This window comes from Pristiophorus japonicus, chromosome 2, assembly GCF_044704955.1.
Source record: "Pristiophorus japonicus isolate sPriJap1 chromosome 2, sPriJap1.hap1, whole genome shotgun sequence".
NCBI classification, from domain to species: Eukaryota; Metazoa; Chordata; class Chondrichthyes; family Pristiophoridae; genus Pristiophorus; species Pristiophorus japonicus.
The window spans coordinates 84,534,055-84,557,748 of NC_091978.1; the positions used below are offsets into that span (position 1 = coordinate 84,534,055).

Genomic DNA, 23,694 nt, shown 5'->3' on the forward strand with positions numbered 1-23,694 from the left:
TACAACCGGGGTTTCCTTTCGACAGCACAAAGTATAACATGTTATAAATCAGGACCTCCCAGGGTCAGTTACAGTCTAATTTGTTCTTGGCAAACCCTGATGTCAATTAAAGGCTACTTTTGTTCACAGGATTCTCTGTATTTAGACAAATACCCAAGTCAGAAAAATTTGTCAGCAAATGATTGGGTTTCTTTCTTTTATACTTTTTTAAGTGTGACAGCTAAATGTATATGTGTGAAAAAGTACATGGTCATTTCTGTGTTTCATACATAGCCTTAGAAATCTACAAGAACTTTATAACAGCACATATTAAATTTCTGTATACTTCAAAAATATCAAGTTATATATATTGTAGAATACAAAAGGGTTAACATTTTGTGATTTGTTATGAGAAAATATATGGGGTATCACAAATATTAACTTGGCACATGATCTATAATGTATCAGGAACTTTCTCTTAATTTTACATTTGCCAGTTTTACATTTTCTTCTCCAATGGGTGGACTGTGATTTTCGGGCTCGAGGTGTATTCCAATCATTAGCTGATATACCAGAATACCAAGTACAGAACCAAGGAGTGGGGCAAAAATGGGGATCCAAAACCAGTAGTTTCCAGCACTGGAAAAAATAGAAATATGAAGAAACATTAAAATTGAGGTTAAACATCACATTTAATGCACCGAATCAAAATGAAACTTACCAGTGTTATATACTGTAGTATTATAATTGTATTACTGCAGAAATCTATTGCCAATGGCATGCTGTGTTCTACACACCCTCATCCTACAATTTATAAAATGAATAACTGGTGTACCTAAAACATTGACAAAATCTGAAGGCCATTATATGATTGATTTTACATCCCCTGTTTCCTGCTTCTGCTGCTCACCATGTCACTGCTGCTCACCCAACGAGAACTCAAACCAACATTTGTCAGTTGTCCAATGACCAACAAGTGACTGTACTCTTTGGTGAAGCGGTAAGTGGAGTTTGTTTAAGCTTGAATTAGCTGCAAGGTGACACGCCTGGCAAAGTAATTGGTAAAAGGTTTAGAGGGAATTTGAGGGGACATTTCTTCACGCAGAGGGTGATGGGGGTCTGGAACTCACTGCCTGAAAGGATGGTCAAGGCAGAAACCCTCACCACATTTAAAAAGTACTTGGATGTGCACTTGAAGTGTCGTAGCCAACAGGGCTACGGACCAAGAGCTGGAACATGGGATTAGACTGGATAGTTCTTTGTTGGCCACCACGGACACGATGGGCCAAAATGGCCTCCTTCCGTGCTGTTCATTTCTATGATTCTATGCTTGGAGATTGGCATGGGAGTCAATCCTCTCTGGCAGGCTCGATAATCTGCATCCTCAGTTAGGAAAATCCTCAGAGCTCCAGGTCCCTTGATTGAACCAGACTGGCTGGTCAGTTAATCAAGGGACCTGGAAAAGCAGACTAGTCATTCCCATTCAGCTTCAGCTAATGCTGCAAGCTGATAACAGGTAAGGTAACTGGCTTAGTTGGACAAGTGTTCTGTGCTGATAAATTGTACAGTTTTAGGCAGTTAAACTACAGCAGTGCCTTTGCGTACATTTGGCATTCCTCAAATATTTATTGTTGCCAAACTGCATCTAAGAGTCCAGAAGTTGGGATACTGGGAGAGCAATTTTGGGATAAAAGTTTTACCATTTAGTATGGTAGGACATGGATTCAAAATAATGAAAAACAAATCTAGAACTGATATCAAGTTGTGCTTCGCCATTGTGTGATCAACACATGGAATACATTTTTAGGTAGAGTAGTGGAGGGGGACTTTCATTCCCTGGATGGATAAGATGGACAAAATGGCTTACCTCATCAGAATGGGCCAGAATTTGCGGTTAGTATGCAGTCATACCACCTTTGAAATGGACAGTAAATTCCGGATTTCTGCATTGCTCTGACATTGAAATCCTAATTGCTGCTGCAGAGTCATACTAATTGCTCACCAACTGCCCAGCAATTACATATGAAAATTTTATGGCTGGTGCAAACAGGCGCAGGGCCTGTTTGCACAGTGCAAGGGGATACCTCCTGACAAGATCATTAAGAAATTGCACTCCATTAATTGAAAAGAAAGGTTAAACAGTAATACATTGTGGTGAAAATAGCTTTCCAATTTGTACATGAAAAATAAATGATTTGCTTAGATGATTCTGAAATGCATATTATGGAAGATTGAGCATAGTTCAGAGAGACTATAGGAATTCCACTGTATATAAGAAAGCTGCACTTCAAATTTGCTTTGCAGAGAGAAAACTTCTCCAGCTCTACTTGCAGCTGGGGTCAGTCCTCTCTGGATGGAAGCATTCTAACTGCAGAACACTTGGTTGTGTGTAGCCCAGAAGGGCAGTGGTGATTTTCAATCTAAATTATTGGAAATGTAATTTGTTCTAAATCAGTACTTTTTAAAAAAAGCAAAGTAGTACCACCATATCGAGCTAACATGATTTTTTTAAAACACCCCAGACCCCAAAATCACAGTATAGTATATTTTTGAAGCACTGAAGTGTAAGTGGAGAATAGCCCTATGATCTCTAATTGCTGATTGGAGCGCCGGACCACGTGATCCCAGAAACGCTTCCGTACATGGTGCACCCCTGGGATCCCTGGACCACTACGCTGGCCTCTACTATGCAGCATCTGACAGCAACTTCCCAGAGAGGATTCCCAGCAGGTAATTGCGCATTCAGTTTTCGGAATCCTTCGTTATGCCATCGACCGTGGTTCAGTACAAGATGCTAATGGCAGTGTTCATTGAGTTTTTTTAAGTACATTTTTGATATCCAATGCATCGCTGGTAGCTATAGTAACATTCAAGTTGTCATTATTACATGTACAAAAGGGCCCATAATCTAAATGACTCATGTTAATCTTACTCCCGAGAATCCAGCTGGTCAATCCAAGTAAAAATTAATGGACAGTAAAACTATAATAACTGATAAAAACAACATACATGAAAACCTCAGCTCCCCAGCCAGCCAATGCTGTAAACAAACGAGGTCCAAAGTCTCTGGCAGGGTTCACGGCATACCCAGAGTTGAAACCCATTGACAAGCCAATTACCAGGACGGTAAAGCCAACAGTAAATGCCTCCAGTCCCTTTGGCACCGGGTTATTGAATTTATCCACAATGCTAAGGATGCAAACAATGAGAGCGGCAGTTCCAATCAGCTGCATTTGGAAAAAGGAAAAGCAAATTCAGACTCATAAAATTATCATGCTTATATTCAATACAGGTTGAACGTCTCTTATCCGGCACCCTTGGGACCTGGCCTGTGCCGAATAAGGGATTTTGCCAAATGAGGGGAGGTCAGCATTTCGGCCCCAGCTTCGGTGCCTCCGCGACGCTTGGCCTCCTCCTGCCCCAGCGTGGCTTACCCCATAGGATATACCAGCACGTGCGTCTCCAAGACTCCTAGGACATTCAAAGTAATGAATAGGTCTTTTCCTTTTGTTTGGCAGAGCACCGAGGGCAGCGGGGAGGGGAGGAGCAGCCGGCCCGAGGACGTGGCCCACCGGCCTGACCCCGGAGGGAGCGCCGAGGGCAGTGGGGAGGGGAGGAGCGGCCAGTCCGATCCCGGAGGGAGCGCCGAGGGCAGTGGGGAGGGGAGGAGTGGCCAGTCCGATCCCGGAGGGAGCGGCGAGGGCAGTGGGGAGGGGAGGAGTGGCCAGTCCGATCCCGGAGGGAGCGGCGAGGGCAGTGGGGAGGGGAGGAGCGGCTGGTCCGAGGATGTGGCCCACCAGCCTGACCCCGGAGGGAGCGCCGAGGGCAGTGGGGAGGGGAGGAGCGGCCGGCCCGATCCCGACCAAGGCGCTGGAGTCAGGTCGATGGGACTCAGTGCAATCCGTGTGCTGAGCCGGGATCACCTTAAGAGCAAGCCCGCCCAGCGTAATCGGAGCTATGGCTGCTCTGTGGCTGCAGGACAAGGAGGAGGCAGCCAGTAACCCCGGCATCGAAGAGAAAGATAGCGGCCAAGCTCGGCAAAGCCAGAAACTTGCCAGAGGGTTTAAACATATTTCTTTAAAACAAAAATATAACTTTTATCAAGCTTTTATTTATAATATAATTCAAAATATAATTATTAGTAGTATAGGTTAAACCTCTTCTCCTCCCACAGCATCCCCCCCCCCCCCATCCGACTTGAATACCCACCCTCAAGGCCACTTAGTGCCTTCGAAACCGGACCCAAGGAAGGAGTCTCCGTCTTCTGGAGGGCAGAGAATATTGGTGAGTACAAAATGTTTTTATCTGTGCATGTGCCCCCTGCCCCACTGGGAATGATGCCGGATGAGGGAGGGGGAGAGGTGGTGCCAGATAAAAAGAGTCCCGGATAAGAGCGGTTCAACCTGTATAGCAAATTCACATTTTGAATACGCTGACTGTTAAAAATAAATGTTTCTATGCTGTAGGTTTATATCCTAGAATGTCATTAACATTGGCATTGTGTGTCTTATGAATGAATCTGCCATAGATACTTTCTCGGGTTCAGTGGCATCACTTGCTTCACTCGTCTGAGTATCTTAGTTTTCTAGGAGTTGACACTGCTCTATATCTACTTGTACAGTAGCGTAACCCAGGGATGGAACAATAGCATCCCCTTGTGATCTGGACTAGATAATCATGTCTTCTGCATGTATAATTCTTCAATCTGTCTAAAAGTAGACTGAGTGAACACTTGGTGACACCAGGCTTGATACGATTCACCAGTCTGCTTTATTTCATATCAAGTGAGAATACAGAGCAACAGTTATGATCAAATTCCTTAATTTAATCAGTACAACTGGGGTAACAATATAAAATAATATACCCACCAAGCTTTTGTACACCAGTGGGTCATCCTATTAACAAAAACAGAATAACTCCTTCGTATTCTGGCCTACAGTCCTATGGCAGAACCTTCTTTCCCTGCAGTCTCTTGTCTCTTTCTTTCTGAGCCTGCCTTTTGCTGCCGGACTGCCTGTGCAACATCTTGTTTCAAATCACAGATCTCGTTTCACAGACCGAGATCAAAAGACTTTTCAACACGATGTATTTTGATTACCATGATAAGCTAACAAATTGCTTATTGTTTAGTCTCGATGGAAAATAATTTATTTTAAACTTATGACAATTTGCTTAAAAATATATTAAAAGCTAACCTTTTTCTAAATCCTTCCTATGGAAAAATGATTTTATGATCCTGGAATGTGGCAGTGTATAATGTATTTAAGGAACAGCAGATTAGTGCTGAACAGTAATAGACATCGGGCTGGATTTTCAGGTTTCTGTCATTTTGCCCGTTTCTGGGCGCAAATCACAGGGAAAATCTTTTGTTAGCGTTAGCACCAGAGCGCGCAACTTTCGCCAAATGAAAGTTCGCAACAGGCGGTAGCGCTAACTCTGCCTTTGCTCGACAGAATTTGTGTGTTGGAGCCAAAAGTTGCGAACGGGAAAAAAAAATTGTACGTTCTGCACATGCGCAAATTTTTTTTTCCCCGCATTTAGGCTCTACTGTCCGATTGCAAACGCTAATGCAGGGCGCAGCCGTGCGCATGCGCAGTACATTCAGGGCTGAATCAGCCATTTCACTTTTTGACTTTCATGATGGAGGAGCAGGACAACAGGCAGCGTGCTTGAAGATTCAGCCCAGAGGCAAATGAGGCTCTGGTGGGGGCAGTGGAGAGTAGATGGCCTGAGTTGCACAGGACGGGTGGATCTAGCCCCCTCCCATCAGTATTTAAGAAGATATGGAGGCAAATTGCAGAGGAGGTCTTTGCCTCTGACACTGTGCAAAGGACTGCATCACTGTGCTGGAAAAAAATTCAAGAATCATTCTAGGGTCAGAGTGAGCAAAATTGTTTTTGATGCACTCCTTCATTACTTAAAATATAAATCTGACACACAATTTGTTCACATGCTGTTGCTGTCTGTGAGCACTGTGTGGGTTGCCTCCTAAAATGCATAACACATAGTGATAAGCTCATAATAAAGGATGAAACTGAGTACTATGTACAATGAGCAAGTGTGACCTTAGCTCCTTTAATAAGACTCCAGAGTGCAGGTACCTCATGGGTGGCCTGCTTATATACCGTGCTCCTAAGGGATGCTGGGATCCCTTGGGATTCCAACAGGTAGGCCCTCTGGTGGTAGTGTAATACGAGTTAAATGTAGTCCTTACTACTAGGGGGATCAAGGGGTATGGCGAGAAAGCAGGAATGGGGTACTGAAGTTGCATGTTCAGCCATGAACTCATTGAATGGCGGTGCAGGCTCGAAGGGCCGAATGGCCTACTCCTGCCCCTATTTTCTATGTTTCTATGTTTCTATGTTACAAGGGGTTAAATACATAACATCACTCCCCAGTGGTCAACAGTACACCTTTTTACAAGGTGAGACGATCTGGGGCTTTACGTTCCCTTGTCGATTGTCTCGGTACAAATGAGGGTGTGGGTGGGTTGGTCAGTTCTTCACTGGGCTGTTGGGCAGCTGGCCTTGCTGGGCTGCTGGGGATGGTGAGTTCAGCTTCGTGGTCAACTGTGATGTCAGTTGCCACTTGTGTGTGTGTTGGAGGGTCCAAGTTGGTGGTGTCTTCTTTGGGTTGTTCGTAGCTGTTGGTGAACCGCAATTTGATTTGGTCCAAATGTTTTCTGCACGTTAGTCCATTGGCCAATTTGACCTGAAACACCCTACTCCCCTCTTTGGCTGTGACCATGCCAGCGAGCCATTTGGGACCATGTCCATAATTGAGTACAAACACAGAATCATTGACCTCAATATCACGTGACAAATTTGAGTGATCATGGTACATACTTTGTTGATGCCATCTGCCCGCCACGTGATCATGGAGATCAGGGTGGACAAGAGAGAGCCTTGTTTTGAGCACCCTTTTCATGAGCAGCTCGGCTGGGGGAACTCCGGTGAGTGAGTGGGGTCTGGTGCGGTAGCAGAGTAGCACTCGGGACAGCCGGGTCTACAGGGAGCCTTCTGACACACATTTCAAGCTTTGCTTGATGGTCTGAACTGCCCGTTCTGCCTGGCCGTTGGATGCGGGCTTGAACGGGACAGATGTGACGTGCTTGATCCCACTGCGGGTCATGAATTCCTTGAATTCAGCACTAGTGAAACACGGCCCATTGTCGCTGACCAGGACATCAGGCAGGCCGTGTGTGGCAAACATGGCTCGTAGGCTTTCAATACTGGCCGTGGACATGCTAACAGACATTATCGCACATTCAATCCATTTTGAGTAAGCGTCCATGACAACCAAAAACATCTTACCTAGAAATAGGCCCGCATAGTCCACGTAGATCTTCGACCACGGTTTGGAGGATGACAACTACAAACTTAGCGGTGCCTCTCTGGGTGCATAGCTCAGCTGAGAGCTGGTGTTGTACTGGCGCACGCATGACTAAATCTGAGTCGATGCCGGACCACCATACATGGGATCTAGCTTTGGCTTTCATCATTACAATGCCTGGATGGGTGCTGTGCAGTTCACAAATGAACGTATCTCTGCCTTTCTTGGGCAAGACCACGCGATTGCCCCACAACAGACAGTCCACCTGCAGGGACATTTCGTTTTTGCGCCTGTGGAACGACTGAATCACCTCCTGCATCTCCGTTAGGACGCTGGACCAGCTCCCATGGAGGACACAGTTTTTTTTACCAAGGACAGTAAAAGATCCTGTCTAGTCCAGGTCCTGAACTGGCAGACCGTAATGGGGGACTTTTCGTTTTCGAATGCATCCATTACCATGAGCAAGTCCGCTGGCTGTGCCATTTCCACCCCAGTAATGGGCAATGGCAGCCAACTGAGAGCATCTGCGCAGTTTTCTGTCCCGGTCTTTAGCGGATTACATAGTTGTATGCCGACAGTGTGAGCACCCACCTTTGGATGCGGGCAGAGGCATTGGTGTTAATCCCTTTGCTCTCAGAGAACATCGATATGAGCGGCTTGTGGTCAGTTTCAAGCTCAAACTTAAGGCCAAATAAGTGCTGGTGCATTTTTTTCACCCCGTAAACGCACGTCAGAGCCTCTTTTTCAATCATGCTGTAGCCCTTTCGGCCTTGGACAAACTCCTGGACGCATAAGGGACCGGTTGCAAAATCCCCGATTCGTTAGCCTGTTGTAACACACACTCGACCCCGTATGACGACGCATCACAAGCTAGCACTAATCTTTTACAAGGGTTATACAGGACAAGCAGTTTGTTTGAACACAACAGATTTCTGGCTTTCTTAAAGGCAGCCTCTTGTGAATTCCCCCATACCCAGTCGCCTCCCTTGCGCAGTAGCGCATGTAGGGGTTCTAGCAGGGTGCTTAAACCAGGTAGGAAATTAACGAAATAGTTAAGGAGTCCCAGGAATGACCGCAGCTCCGTCACTTTCTGTGGTCTCGGCGCGTTCTTGATGGCCTCTCTCTTGGCGTCGGTGGGTCTGATGCCGTCTACTGCAATTCTTCTTCCCAAGAACTCGACCTCCTGCACCAGGAAAACGCACTTCGAGCATTTTAACCTGAGCCTCACGTGATCCAACCAACTAAGAACCTCTTCCAGGTTCTGCAAATGTTCAATGGTGTCCCAACCTGTAACCAATATGTCGTCCTGGAAAACCACGGTGCGAGGAACCGACTTTAGCAGGCTCTCCTTGTTCCATTGGAAGATTGCCGCCGCCGACCGAATCCCGAACGGGCATCTGTTATAGATGAACAGACCTTTGTCCGTGTTGATGCCTTTCGAAGACTCCTCCAGCTGCTGTGTCATGTAAGCCGAGGTCAGGTCTAGCATGGTGAACGTCTTCCCTCCAGCCAGGGTCGCAAATAGGTCATCTGCCTTGGGTAGCGGGTACTGGTCCTGTAGCGAAAACCAGTTCATCGTTACTTTATAGTCCCACAAATTCTGACCGTGCCGTCCTCTTTAAGTACCGAGACAATCGGACTAGCCCACTTGTTGAATTCCACTGGCGCGATGATGCCTTCTCGCTGCAGCCTGTCCAGCTCAATTTCCACTTTCTCACGCATCATGTACGGTACCGCCCGTGCCTTGTGGTGGATGGGTCGTGTACCAAATGGAACCAAATGGATCTGCACTTTTGCCCCCGAGAAGCTTCCAATGCCTGGCTTGAACAACAATGGAAACTGTTATGTATTGAATAAAGAATCTGACCAGATACTATGAGCTCAAAGTAAGGTGTGACCGCAGTCCTTTATTACCGGTCTCCAGAATGCCTCTCCAGCCTGTGAGGCCTCCTTATGTACAGGTGCTCCCAAGTGATTGTGGGATCCCTTGGGACTCCAGTGGATGAGCCCTCTGGTGGTTAAATAAGGTATTTACAGGTTTACATAGATAACAGAAAGTTGCCCAGAACCTGGGCACATGAGGCGTCATTGTCGGACGAGAGCGCTCGGATGCCGTCCCAGTTCCAGCGGATTTTTCCCAGCCAGCTTCTGCCAAACAATGTGGGGCCATCCCCTGGCACAATCCACAGCGGGAGTTCATGTACTGCTCCATCATAGGAGACTTTGACTTCTGCACTGTCAATTACAGGGATTAGTTCCTTAGTGTAAGTCTTTAGTTTGGTGTGAATGGGGCTGAGCTTGGGCCTGTGTGCCTTGTAGTGAAGACAGAACCAAATACTTTAGTTCTGTCTTCACTAAGGAAGACACGAATAACATCCAGAAAATACCAGGGACCGAGGGTCTAGCGAGAAGGGGGAACTGAGGGAAATCCTTATTAGTCAAGAAATGGTGTTAGGGAAATTGAAGGGACTGAAGGCCGATAAATCCCCAGGGCCTGATAGTCTGCATCCCAGAGTACTTAAGGAAGTGGCCCTAGAAATAGTAGATGCATTGGTGATCATTTTCCAAAATTCCATGGACTCTGGTTCAGTTCCTATGAATTGGAAGGTAGCTAATGTAACACCACTTTTTAAAAGAGGAGGGAGAGAGAAAACAGGGAATTATAGACTGGTTAGCCTGACATCAGTGGTGAGGAAAATGCTGGAATCAATTATTAAATATGTAATAGCAACGCATTTGGAAAGCAGTGAGAGGATCTATCCAAGTCAGCATGGATTTATGAAAGGGAAATCATGTTTGACAAATCTTCTAGAGTTTTTTGAGGATGTAACTAGTAGAGTGGACAAGGGAGAACCAGTGGATGTGGTGTGTTTGGACTTTCAAAAGGCTTTTGACAAGGTCCCACACAAGAGATTAGTGTGCAAAATCAAAGGCACATGGTATTGGGTAATGTATTGACGTGGATAGAGAACTGGTTGGCAGACAGGAAGCAAAGAGTGGGAATAAACGGGTCCTTTTCAGAATGGCAGGCAGTGACCAGTGGGGTGCCGCAGGGTTCAGTGCTGGGACCCCAGCTCTTTACAATGTACATTAATGATTTAGACAAAGGAATTGAATGTAATATCTTCAAGTTTGCAGATGACACTAAGCTGGGTGGCAGTGCGAGCTGCGAGGAGGATGCTAGCAGGCTTCAGGGGGACTTGGACAGGTTAGGTGAATGGGCAAATGCATGGCAGATGCAGTATAATGTGGATAAGTGTGAGATTTTCCACTTTGGCGGCAAAAACAGGAAGGCAGATTATTATCTGAATGGTGACAGATTAGTAAAAGGGGAGGTGCAACGAGACCTGGGTATCATGGTACATCAGTCATTGAAAGTTGGCATGCAGGTACGGCAGGCAGTAAAGAAAGCAAATGGCATGCTGGCCTTCATAGCGAGGGGATTTGAGTATAGGAGCAGGGAGGTCTTACTGCAGTTGTATAGAGCCTTGGTGGGACCACACCTTGAGTATTGTGTGCAGTTTTGGTCTCCTAATCTGAGGAAGGTCATTGAGGGAGTGCAGCGAAGGTTCACCAGACTGATTCCCGGGATGGCAGGACTGACATATGAAGAAAGACTGGATCGACTAGGTTTATATTCACTGAAATTTAGAAGAATGAGAGGGGATCTTATAGAAACATATAAAATTCTGACGGGATTGGACAGGTTAGATGCAGGAAGAATGTTCCCGATGTTGGGGAATTCCAGAACCAGCAGTCACAGTCTAAGGATAAAGGGGTAATCCATTTAAGACCGAGATGAGGAGAAACTTCTTCACTCAGAACCAGTGGAATTCACTACCACAGAAAGTTTTTGAGGCCAGTTCATTAGATATATTCAAAAGGGAGTTAGATGTGGATCTTACGGCTAAAGGGATCAAGGGGTATGGAGAGGAAGCAGGAATGGGATACTGAAGTTGCATGACCAGCCATGATCATATTGAATGGTAGTGCAGGCTTGAAGGGCCAAATGGCCTACTCCTGCACCTATTTTCTATGTTTCTATGTTGCACCACAGCCTTTTTATTCATTATGGACTGACTCGCATCCGTGTCCAGTTCCATCGATACTGAAATTCTGTTCAGTTCAACTTTCAACATTATTGGTGGACATTTCATGGTGAATGTGTGTGTAGCCTGTATACTTCTGCCTCCTCAGTTCGAGTCTCCAATTCAGTCTGATCCCCAATGGATCGATCTTCCTCTGCAACGTGATGGTTTGCAGGGTTTGCAGCTCGCCTGCACATTCGTTGGAGGTGTACCATTGTTCTGCAACCGTTGCACGCATAGTGCCTGAAGCGGCATTGATGGGGCCGATGATCACCTCCACAGTGCCAACATGGTGTTAACTGCCTCGCATTAACGATTGATGGCGGACTCTGGGTCATCTGAGGTGGGGTAGCAGCAGCCGGCGTGTACGTTCTGCCATGTATATTCCTGCTCGAAAACGACGTTACTTTGTTCACAGTACTGGCCAAAACTTCTTTACTCTGCGAAATTTGTTCGGTGTTGTCACTGGTGGACATAAATGCCTGGGCTATCGTTATGGCTTTGCTTAGATTCGGAGTTTCAACGGTTAACAGTTTGCGAAGGATTGCCTCATGGCCAATGCCCAGTACAAAAAAGTCTCTAAGCATTTGTTCTCGGAATCCCTCAAATTCGCAATGTCCTGCGAGGCGCCTTAGTTCGGCGACATAGCTCGCCACTTCCTGGCCTTCCGACCGTTGACACATGTAGAACCGATATCTCGCCATCAAAACGCTTTCCTTAGGATTTAGGTGCTCCCGGACCAGCGTACATAATTCTTCATATGATTTAGTTCTTTGTTTTGCCGGAGCTATGAGATTCTTCATGAGGCCATAGCTTGTTGCCCCACAGACAGTTAGGAGGATCGCTCTTCGTTTGGTAGCGTTCTCGTCCCCTTCCAGCTCATTGGCCACAAAGTATTGGTTGAGTCTCTCCACGAAGGCCTCCCAATTGTCCCCTTCTAAGAAATTCTCCAGGATACCAACTGTTCTTTGCATTTTTGCACGGTTGTTCGTTACCTCGTCGCCAATTGATAAGCTCATAATAAAGAATGAAACTGAGTACTGTGTACAATGAGCAAGTGTGACTTCAGCTCCTTTCATAAGACCCCAGAGTGCAGGTACCTTGTGGGTGGCCTGCTTATATACCGTGCTCCCAAGTGATGCTGGGATCCCTTGGGACTCCAACAGGTAGGCCCTCTGGTGGTAGTGTAATACATGTTACAAGGAGTTAAATACATAACACATAGGTCATCATCATCAACATCATCAAAACGAGGATGACTTGCTTCCACGTCAAAAAGGGATGAGTTCACAGGTGTTTCAATGAAGCACCTAATGTATCAGGTCCTGAAGGACATGCCTGTGCGTGGATTTTTTTTAACGTGCGGTGGCCATTGCACACCAGCCACCACACGGGCTTGGACAGAGCTTGGTCTTGGTCCAGTGGCAAGGATTAACCAAGACGACTGGAGACCAGCTCTGCTGCACGAATCTAGTGCGCACACATATGGCAGTGTGGGCTGGCCTGTGCTTCCCCTGTGCCCTCTTCTGGGCCCTGAACTCACATCTCTCCTGGGCTCCGATCACATCACACTACGATCTCTTGCCGCTCCTTCGTCCCGACCTCCCCGCTCCTGCTGTACCTGCCTGCACTGCAATCAGCAACCTGGATTTGGATGACATCAAATTGAGTCGCTTCTCTTCGAAGTCGTCACACTCCTGCAGCAGCACACCGACGCACGCTGCTCCCTCTAATGGTCCCGGCCTGCTGATGGTCTTGCAAGCCGGGACTGAGCCGATATCTGGGCCGAGCCGCCGCACGCTGCTCCCTCTAATGGCCCCGGCCTGCTGATGGTGATGCTGTTGGAGAGGGCAGGGCAACAGGCCATCTCTGTAGAGCCACCAAGCAAAGTGCGGCGGTGTGGCCTGGAAATCGACATATCGGTAAGCTTAGTGAGGCACCCTATTTGCCATGAATGATCTTTATACGTTATTAAGATTGCTTTCTGAGATCTCAAAAGATGTTTCCGCACTTCAATATCCTCCTGATGAACCACGCGCAACTTCCAATGCCAGTGGTAAAAAACAGTTGGAGCAGGGTTTGTTGTTTTGTTGCTGTGGTTATTATTTTATAAAAGTTTTCAAAGTTTCCTAATTCTGTTAAGTTATAAAAGTTCACAAGTTTAATAAATGTTATTCCAGTTTCTCAATTACGTTTACAATGTTTAATAACCAGGGGACATAGTCTCAGAATAAGGGGCCGCCCATTTAAAACTGAAATGAGGAGGAATTTCTTCTCTCAGAGTGTTGTAAATCTGTGGAATTCGCTGCTCCAGAGAGCTGTGGAGGCTGGGTCATTGAATATATTTAAGGTGGAGATGGAGAGATTTTTGAGCCATAAGGGAATAAAGGGCAGTGAAGTGGAGCTGAGTCCATGATCAAATCAGCCATGATCGTATTAAATGGCGGAGCAGGCTCGAGGGTCCAAATGGCCTATTCCTGCTCCTATTTCTAATGTTCTTATAAATGTTATTCAAGTTTCTTAATTACGTTTACAATGTTCAATAAATGTTACTCAAGTTTCTCAATTATGTTTACAATCTTTAATACATTATTTTGTTCAAATTAACCATTCCTGTGTATTGTCTCATTTGCAGAATAAGAGGGGGTGTAGTCAACATGATGGGATAGAGTGGCCAGGCAACGGTGAAGCGAGCCGTTCACTCTTCAAGTAAAGCGCTGAATTATGAGCTGCTGACGTAAGGTTTTTGCAGCAGCGAAAGCTCCACGAGGCCTCCCCTGTGGTTGTGATGGTGGTGGTGGCATGGGTTCCTCACCAGGTTCCTCTTCCTCGTCTTCCTCCTCCTCCTCATCCTCCTCCTCTCTTTCTCCCGAGGTAGTCCTGCAATCCACATTGGCAATTCCTGTCCCTCATGATGGCTCAGTTGTGTAGCATGCAGCACACCACAATGAACTCAGAAACCCGCTGAGATGATTATTGCAGGCAGCCTCCAGAGTTGTCCAGGCTACTTGAGCACTCCAATTGTCTGTTCGACGATGTTGCGTGTGGCTGTATGGCTCTCATTATAGCGATGCTCGGCTTCAGGCTGAGGGTTCCGGAGGGGGGTCATGAGCCAGGTGGCAAGGCCATAACCTTTGTTTCCCACCATCCAGCTCTGGCCTTGTGGTTGACACTGGAACATGTCTGAGGCAGTGGTCTCATGCACAATGAAAGCACCATGGATGCTCCCTGGATATTGGATATTGACTGCCATGATGCGCTGAGTATGTTCGCAGACGATCTGTATGTTCATGGAGTGGAATCCCTTTCGGTTTCAGTATACCTCTGGATTGTGTAAAGGTGCTCGCAGGGCAGCGTGCGTACAGTCAATGGCACCCTGAACCTTGGGGAAGCCAGCATATCATCTAAAACCTACAGCCCTCTCATTCTGGGCCTCCTTGGTCATTGGGAAGTTTATGTCCATCCTGCGTGCTTACAGTGCAATAATGATTCCCGGGATGGCAGGACTGACATAGGAAGAAAGACTGGATCGACTAGGCTTATTTTCACTGGAGTTTAGAAGAATGAGAGGGGATCTCATAGAAACATATATAATTCTGATGGGATTGGACAGGTTAGATGCAGGAAGAATGTTCCCGATGTTGGAGAAGTCCAGAACCAGGGGTCACAGTCTAAGGATAAGGGGTAATCCATTTAGGACCGAGATGAGGAGAAACTTCTTCATTCAGAGAATTGTGAACCTGTGAAATTCTCTACCACAGTAAGTTGTTGAGGCCAGTTCATTAGATATATTCAAAAGGGAGTTAGAAGTGGCCTTTACGGTTAAAGGGATCACGGGGTATGGAGAGAAAGCAGGAATAGGGTACTGAAGTTGCATGATCAACCATGATCATATTGAATGGTGGTGCAGGCTCGAAGGGCCAAATGGCTTATCTATGCACCTATTTTCTATGTTTCTATGTTTAATCACCTGGCGTTTCCAAGATGGCCTCTGGGATGGCAGCTCCCTCGGGAGCTCTCCCCGAACAAATTTACCTCCAGTCATCCATTGCCATCTTTCACTCTTTCTCCCCCAATCTCTGCCCCCGCCCCCCACTGTTTAAGTTCCCCCTGGCCCTAATAGTGGGTGCAATTCTTACCCCTAAAGTGCATTTCTTACTCCATGCTGCAAGGGCAGCTTCCTGAGCCCGCTGCCCATCCCCCAACCATGCCTGCTCCTTACCTCCATCGGTGAGTGCCAGATTTACCACCCAGTTCGACCTTTCTGCCTATCAGATCTTGCTGCCGCCAAGTCTTTCGCTTTCCCACTGGATGTGGCCGACTTAGCTGCTCCATTCGATCCCTGATGGAGTCCAGTGAGCCTCCGACCAGCTCCGACCACAGGTTTAGGACCTACCCTCTCCATCCTCACACCTGATCCCGGTGGCATTCCGGATTGTACCCTCTCTCTCCGCACCCGACTCTGGCGATGTTCTGGTCCCACTCAACTGCGGAGTCCCTGACGAGCACGTAGTGCATGCAATGGCAGCGGCTACTCTGACCTCTCCTCCGACGAATTGGAACTCTGGCCATCCCAAAGCCTGCCCTCAGCCGGGAGCTAATACTTGGGACAGGGAAACATTGCCTCAAATCTCTCACCCCCACTCTCCACACCTCGGATCTCTCACCATCTCTCCGAAAGGCGCTGCTCAGTGGCAAGCTTGCGGCTCACATCGCACCGTAGGCAATTAAGCCCATACAATAGTGCCTGGTCTCCAGTCGTCTTGGACCCCCTTGCCACTGGACCAAGAGCTTGCTCAGCTAAGCCCGTGTGGTAGCTGGTGTGCAACAGCCACCCCACGTTAAAAGAACTCACGCACAGGCAATTTCCACCCTTCAAAATGAAGTTCGGGACCTGGAACGTCAGGACCCTCATGGACAACCCCAACAGCGACAGACCGGAAGGCCACACTGCTATCATTGCTCGGGAGCTCAGACGCTTCGACGTTGACATCGCCGCCCTAAGCAAGACCCGGTAGGCAGGGAAGGCCAACTCAAAGAGCAAGGTGGTGGTTACACCTTCTTCTGGAAAGGCAAACCAAAGAAGAACATCGCCTCCACAGAGTGAGCTTCACCATTAAGAATAAGCTGGTGGGGCATCACAGAGACTCCCCTTGCAGGATAAGCGTTCAACTCACCCTAGCCCGGAACCAGTGTGCTACCGTCATCAGCGCGTACGCCCCAACACTGGAAGCTACAGATGAAACCAAAAAGGAATTCTACTCCAGCTTCAAACAATCCTTGTCCAAGTCCCCACGGATGACAAACTGATCTTTCATGGCGACTTCAACGCCAGAGTCGGAAAGGACACAGACCTCTGGGGAGGTGTGATTGGCAGAGAGGGGGTAGGGAAAACCAACTCCAGCGGTATCCTCCTCCTGACGAAATGCCTAGCACATGGTCTTGTCATTACCAACAGCTTGTTCCGTCAGAAGGACAAGTACAAGACATCATGGCAACACCCTCATTCCAGCACTGGCATCTGCTCGACTACATCATCATCCGAGCCAGGGACCGCAAGGATGTGCGCATCACCCGCGCCATGACAGGAGCCGACGACTGCTGGATGGACCACTGCCTAATCATTAACATCAAGTAGCCCCAAAACAGTGATGGCATCAAAAACAATGCCGCAGGAAAATCAACATAGAGGCACTCAAAGACTGTTAAGAAAGCCCTATTCAGCCAGTATCTCACTGCCAATCTGGCGACCCTCGATAAGCCAGAGACACACAGTGCCCACATCACCTGGTCTGCCCTCAAGGCCTCCATAATCAGCACCTGCGAAGAGATGCTTGGTCACTCGACCAGGAAGCATCAAGACTGGTTCGACGAGAATGACCAGGAGATCCAGGAGCTAATTAGCTGCACGCGCAAGGCATTTCTGAACTTAAAACAGCAACCCAACATGAGAGCAAGAAAGTAGCTCTACAGATGGCTGAAGGCCGAGGTCCAACAAAAAAATAGATGGTGGAGAAAGCACAGGAGAGCCAGCAGTTAGCCAACAACCACAACGTGCGAGGATTCTTCAGGCCAAGAATGGTGAGGTACTCAAGGACAGAGAGGCAGTCAGTGCCCGTTGGAAGGAGCATTTTGAATATCTCCTTAACCGAGACTCTGTCCTCGATGCGAGTGTCCTCGACTCCATCCTGCAGCGTGCTACCCGCCACCACCTCAGCACAACCCCAGCCCGGCACGAGGTAGATAAGGCCATCCATCAGCTGAAGAATAACAAGGCAACAGGAGCAGATGGAATTCCCACCGAAGCACTAAAGCTTGGCAGAGAAGCACTTTTGGCATGAATAAATTACCTAATTTCTCTTAGCTGGAAGGAGGAAAACATGCCAGGAGATCTCAGGGACACCGTAATCATGATCTTCTTCAAAAAAGGGGACAGGTCCGACTGCGGTAAATAGAGAGGAATCTCCCTGCTGTTGGCCACTGCGATAATCATCGCAAGAGTCCTCCTCAATCATCTTCTCCCTGTGGCTGAAGAGCTCCTCCCAGAGTCGCAATGCAGATTCTATCCACTAAGGGTTACAACGGACATGATCTTCACAGCGCGAAAACTACAAGAGAAATGCAAAACTACAAGAGAAGTACATGGCCTTCTTTGACCTTACAAAGGCCTTTGACACTGTCAACCATGAGGGAACACGGAGCGTCCTTCTCCGTTTTGGCTGCCCTCAAAAGTTTGTCACCATCCTCCGCCTGCTCCACGATGACATGCAAGTCATGATCCTGACCAATGAATCCACCAAAGAAGACCCAATCCACGTCCGGACCAGGTTCAAGCAAAGCTGTGTCATTGCATCAAAGCTCTTTTCGACCTTCCTTGCTGCAATGCTATCTCACCCTTAGCAAGCTCCCCGCCGGAGTGGAGTTAAATTATAGAACAGATAGGAATCTATTCAACCTCCGCTGCCTCCAGGCCAGATCCAAGGTCGTCCCATCCTCTCTCATTGAATAACAGTATGCAGATGACGCTTGCGTCTACACACACTCGGAGGCCGAACTCCAAGATATCAACAACACCTTCACCGAGGCATATGAGAGCATACGCTTTATGCTAAACATCCGTAAGACAAAGGTCCTCTACCAACCCAATCCCGCCACACAGCACTGTCCCCCCTGATTATCAAAATCAACGATGAGGCCTTGGACAACGTGGACCATTTTCCATACCTCGGGAGCTAGAGCAGACATTGACGACGAAGTCCACCACCGCCTTCACTGCGTCAGCGTAGCCTTCGGTCGCCTGAGGAAGAGAAGACCAGGACCTCAAATCTGGCACCAAGCTCATGGTCTACAGGGCAGTAGTGATATGTGCCCCCCTATATGGCTCAGTGACATGGACCATACACAGCAGGCACCTCAATGTGCTGGAGAAGTACCACCAGCGCTGCCTCCACAAGAACCTGCAAATCCATTGGCAGGATAGATGCACCAACGTCAGTGTTCTCGATCAGGCCAACATCCCCAGCATCGAAGCATTGACCACGCTCGATCAGCTCCGTTGGGCGCACCACATCGTCCGCATGCCTGACACGAGACTCCCAAAGGAAGCGCTCTATGCAGAGCGTTGACACGGCAATCAAGCCCCAGGTGGGCAGAGAAAATGCTTCAAGAACACCCTAAAAGCCTCCTTGACAAAGTGCAATATCCCCACCGACTCCTGGGAATCCCTGGCCCACGACTGCCCAAAGTGGAGGAAGAGCATCCGGGAGGGAGCTGAGCACCTCGAGTCCCATCGCCGAGAACAAGCAGAAACCAAGCGTAAACAGCGGAAGGAGCGTGCATCAACCCAGGTTACCCGACCACCCTTTCCTTCAACCACCATCTACCCCACCTGTGACAGAGGCTGTAGGTCCCGCATTGGATTCCTCAGTCACCTGAGAACTCACTTTTAAAGTGGAAGCAAGACATCTTCAACTCCGAGGGATAACCTATGATGATGAGCCACCTGGTGAATGCTGCAATGTGTAGCGTGCTGCGAGATGGAGTATATAACCCCCGCTGATGCCTGAAAGGAGCCGGAGGCATACAAGACATGTGCCGCAGTCACCTTCACCTCGACAGGCAGTGCAGTCCTGTTGCAGCTAGTAAACATAGAAACATGGAAAATAGGTGCAGGAGTAGGCCATTCTGCCCTTCGAGCCTGCACCACCATTCAATAAGATCATGGTTGATCATTCACCTCAGTACCCCTTTCCTACTTTCTCTCCATACCCCTTGATCCCTTTAGCCGTAAGGGCCACTTCTAACTCCCTCTTGAATATATCTAACAAACTGGCCTCAACAACTTTCTGTGGTAGAGAATTCCACAGGTTCACAATTCTCTAAGTGAAGAAGTTTCTCCTCATCTCGGTCCTAAATGGCTTACCCCTTATCCTTAGACTGTGACCCCTGGTTCTGGACTTCCTCAACATTGGGAACATTCTTCCTGCATCTAACCTGTCCAATCCCGTCAGAATTTTATAAGTTTCTATGAGATCCCCTCTCATTCTTCTAAACTCCAGTGAAAATAAGCCTAGTCAATCCAGTCTTTCTTCCTATGTCAGTCCTGCCATCCCAGGAATCATTATTGCACTGTAAGCACGCAGGATGGACTTCATAAACTTCCCAATGACCAAGGAGGCTCAGAATGAGAGGGCTGCAGGTTTTAGATGATATGCTGGCTTCCCCAAGGTTCAGGGTGCCATTAACTGTACGCACACCGCCCTGCGAGCACCTTTACACAATACAGAGGTATACTGAAACCGAAAGGGATTCCACTCCCTGAATGTACAGATCGTCTGCGATCATACTCAGCGCATCATGGCAGTCAATACCCAATATCCAGGGAGCATCCATGGTGCTTTCATCGTGCATGAGAGCACTGTCTCAGACATGTTCCAGTGTCAACCACAAGGCCAGAGCTGGATGCTGGGAAACAAAGGTTATGGCCTTGCCACCTGGCTCATGACCCCCCTCCGGAACCCTCAGCCTGAAGCCGAGCATCGCTATAATGAGAGCCATATAGCCACACGCAACATCGTCGAACAGACAATTAGAGTGCTCAAGTAACGCTTCCGATGCCTGGACAAATGAGACAATGCACAGGAATGGTTAAGGTGAACAAAATAATGTATTAAAGAATGTAAACATAATTGAGAAACTTGAGTAACATTTATTAAACATTGTAAACGTAATTAAGAAACTTGAATAACATTTATAAGAACATTAGAAATAGGAGCAGGAATAGGCCATTTGGACCCTCGAGCCTGCTCCGCCATTTAATACGATCATGGCTGATTTGATCATGGACTCAGCTCCACTTCACTGCCCTTTATTCCCTTATGGCTCAAAAATCTCTCTATCTCCACCTTAAATATATTCAATGACCCAGCCTCCACAGCTCTCTGGAGCAGCGAATTCCACAGATTTACAACACTCTGAGAGAAGAAATTCCTCCTCATTTCAGTTTTAAATGGGCGGCCCCTTATTCTGAGACTATGTCCCCTCATTATTAAACATTGTAAACGTAATTGAGAAACTGGAATAACATTTATTAAACTTGTGAACTTTTATAACTTAACAGAATTAGGAAACTTTGAAAACTTTTATAAAATAATAACCACAGCAACAAAACAACAAACCCTGCCCCAACTGTTTTTTACCACTGGCATTGGAAGTTGCACGTGGTTCATCAGGAGGATATCGAAGTGCGGAAACATCTTTTGAGATCTCAGAAAGCAATCTTAATAACGTATAAAGATCATTCATGGCAAATAGGGTGCCTCACTAAGCTTACCGATATGTCGATTTCTAGGCCACACCGCCGCACTTTGCTTGGTGGCTCTATAGAGATGGCCTGTTGCCCTGCCCTCTCCAACAGCATCACCATCAGCAGGCCGGGGCCATTAGAGGGAGCAGCGCGTGCTGCTGCAGGAGTGTGATGGCATCGAAGAGAAGCGACTCGATTTGATGTCATCCAAATCCAGGTCGCTGATTGCAGTGCAGGCAGGTACAGCAGGAGCGGGGAGGTTGGGACGATAGAACGGCAAGAGTTTGTAGAGCGATGTGACCGGAGCCCAGGAGAGGCGTGAGTTCAGGGCCCAGGAGAAGCACAGGCCAGCCCACACTGCCATATGTGTGCGCACTAGATCCATGCAGCAGAGCAGGTCTCCAGTCGTCTTGGTTAATCTTTGCAACTGGACCAAGACCAAGCTCTGTCCAAGCCCGTGTGGTGGCTGGTGTGCAACGGCCACCACATCCTAAAAAAAATCCACGCACAGGCATGTAGTTCGGGACCTGATACATTAGGTGCTTCATTGAAACACCTGTGAACTCATCCCTTTTTGACGTGGAAGCAAGTCATCCTCGTTTCGAGGGACTGTCTATGATGATGATGATGATGATGATGACCTATGTGTTATGTATTTAACCCCTTGTAATCTGTATTACACTACCACCAGAGGGCCTACCTGTTGGAGTCCCAAGGGATCCCAGCATCCCTTGAGAGCACGGTATATAAGCAGGCCACCCACAAGGTACCTGCACTCTGGAGTCTTATTAAAGGAGCTAAGGTCAACTTGTTCATTGTACACAGTATTCAGTTTGAAGAAGGCAAATGGCATGTTGGCCTTCATAGCTAGGGGATTTGAGTATAGGAGCAGGGAGGTCTTACTGCAGTTGTACAGGGCCTTGGTGAGGCCTCACCTGGAATATTGTGTTCAGTTTTGGTCTCCTAATCTGAGGGAGGATGTTCTTGTTATTGAGGGTGTGCAGCAAAGGTTCACCAGACTGATTCCCGGGATTGCAGGACTGACATATGAGGAGAGACTGGATCGACTAGGCCTGTAGTCACTGGAGTTTAGAAGGATGAGAGGGGATCTCATAGAAACATATAAAAAATTCTGACGGGACTGGACAGGTTAGATGCAGGAAGAATGTTCCCGATGTTGGGGAAGTCCAGAACCAGGGGACACAGTCTAAGGATAAGGGGTAAGCCATTTAGGACCGAGATGAGGAGAAACTTCTTCACTCAGAGAGTTGTTAACCTGTGAAATTCTCTCCCGCAGAGAGTTGTTGAGGCCAGTTCGTTGGATATATTCAAGAGGGAGTTAGATATGGCCCTTACGGCTAAAGGGTATAGCGAGAAAGCAGGAAAGGTGTACTGAAGTTGCATGATTAGCCATGATCTTATTGAATGGTGGTGCAGGCTCGAAGGGCCGAATGGTCTACTCCTGTACCTATTTTCTATGTTTCATCCTTTATTATGAGCTTATCAATTGGCGACGAGGTAACAAACAACGAACAACTTTCTGTGGTCGAGAATTCCACAGGTTCACCACGCTCTGGGTGAAGAAGTTTCTCCTCATCTCGGTCCTAAATGGCTTGCCCCTTATCCTTAGACTGTGACCCCTGGTTTTGGACTTCCCCAACATCGGGAACATTCTTCCTGCATCTAACCTGTCCAATCCCAACAGAATTTTATATGTTTCTATGAGATCCCCTCTCATTCTTCTAAATTCCAGTGAATATAAGCCTCGTCAATCCAGTCTTTCTTCATACGTCAGTCCGACCATCCCAGGAATCAGTCTGGTGACCCTTCGCTGCGCTCCCTCAATAGCAAGAATGTCCTTCCTCAGATTAGGAGACCAAAACTGTACACAATATTCAAGGTGTGGCCTCACCAAGGCCCTGTACAACTGCAGTAAGACCTCCCTGCTCCTGTACTCAAATCATCTCGCTATGAAGGCCATTTGCCTTCTTCACCGCCTGCTGTACCTGCATGCCAACTTTCAATGACTGATGTACCATGACACCCAGGCCTCATTGCACCTCCCCTTTTCCTTTTCACCATTCAGATAATAATCTGCCTTCCTATTTTTGCCACCAAAGTGGATAACCTCACATTTATTTACATTATACTGCATCTGCCATGCGTTTGCTCACTCACCGAACCTGTCCAAGTTACCCTGCAGCCTCTTCACATCCTTCTCACAGCTCACACTGCCACCCAGCTTAGTGTCTTCTGCAAACTTGGAGATATTACATTCAATTCCTTTGTCTAAATCATTAATGTATAATGTAAATAGCTGGGGTCCGAGCACTGAACCTTGGCGGTACCTCACTAGCCACTGCCTGCCATTCTGAAAAGGACCCATTTATCCCGACTCTCTGCTTCCTGTCTGCCAACCAGTTCTCTATCCACATCAATACATTATCCCCAATACCATGTACTTTAACTTTGCACACGAATCTCTCGTGT

General features: G+C 47.5%; 1 protein-coding gene across 1 annotated transcript in view; it reads right to left on the reverse strand.

Moving 5' to 3' along the window:
* Positions 1–406: 406 nt before the first annotated feature.
* LOC139230822 (aquaporin-3-like) overlaps positions 407–23,694 on the reverse strand; it is a 78,133-nt gene continuing 54,845 nt past the window's right edge. Inside the window, exons 5-6 of the mRNA XM_070862473.1 lie at positions 2,989–3,206; positions 407–618 (exon numbers count right to left, since the gene is read on the reverse strand). Coding sequence (XP_070718574.1) covers positions 444–618; positions 2,989–3,206 — 393 coding nt within the window. The 3' untranslated portion in view covers positions 407–443. The remainder of the gene's footprint in view (positions 619–2,988; positions 3,207–23,694) is intronic.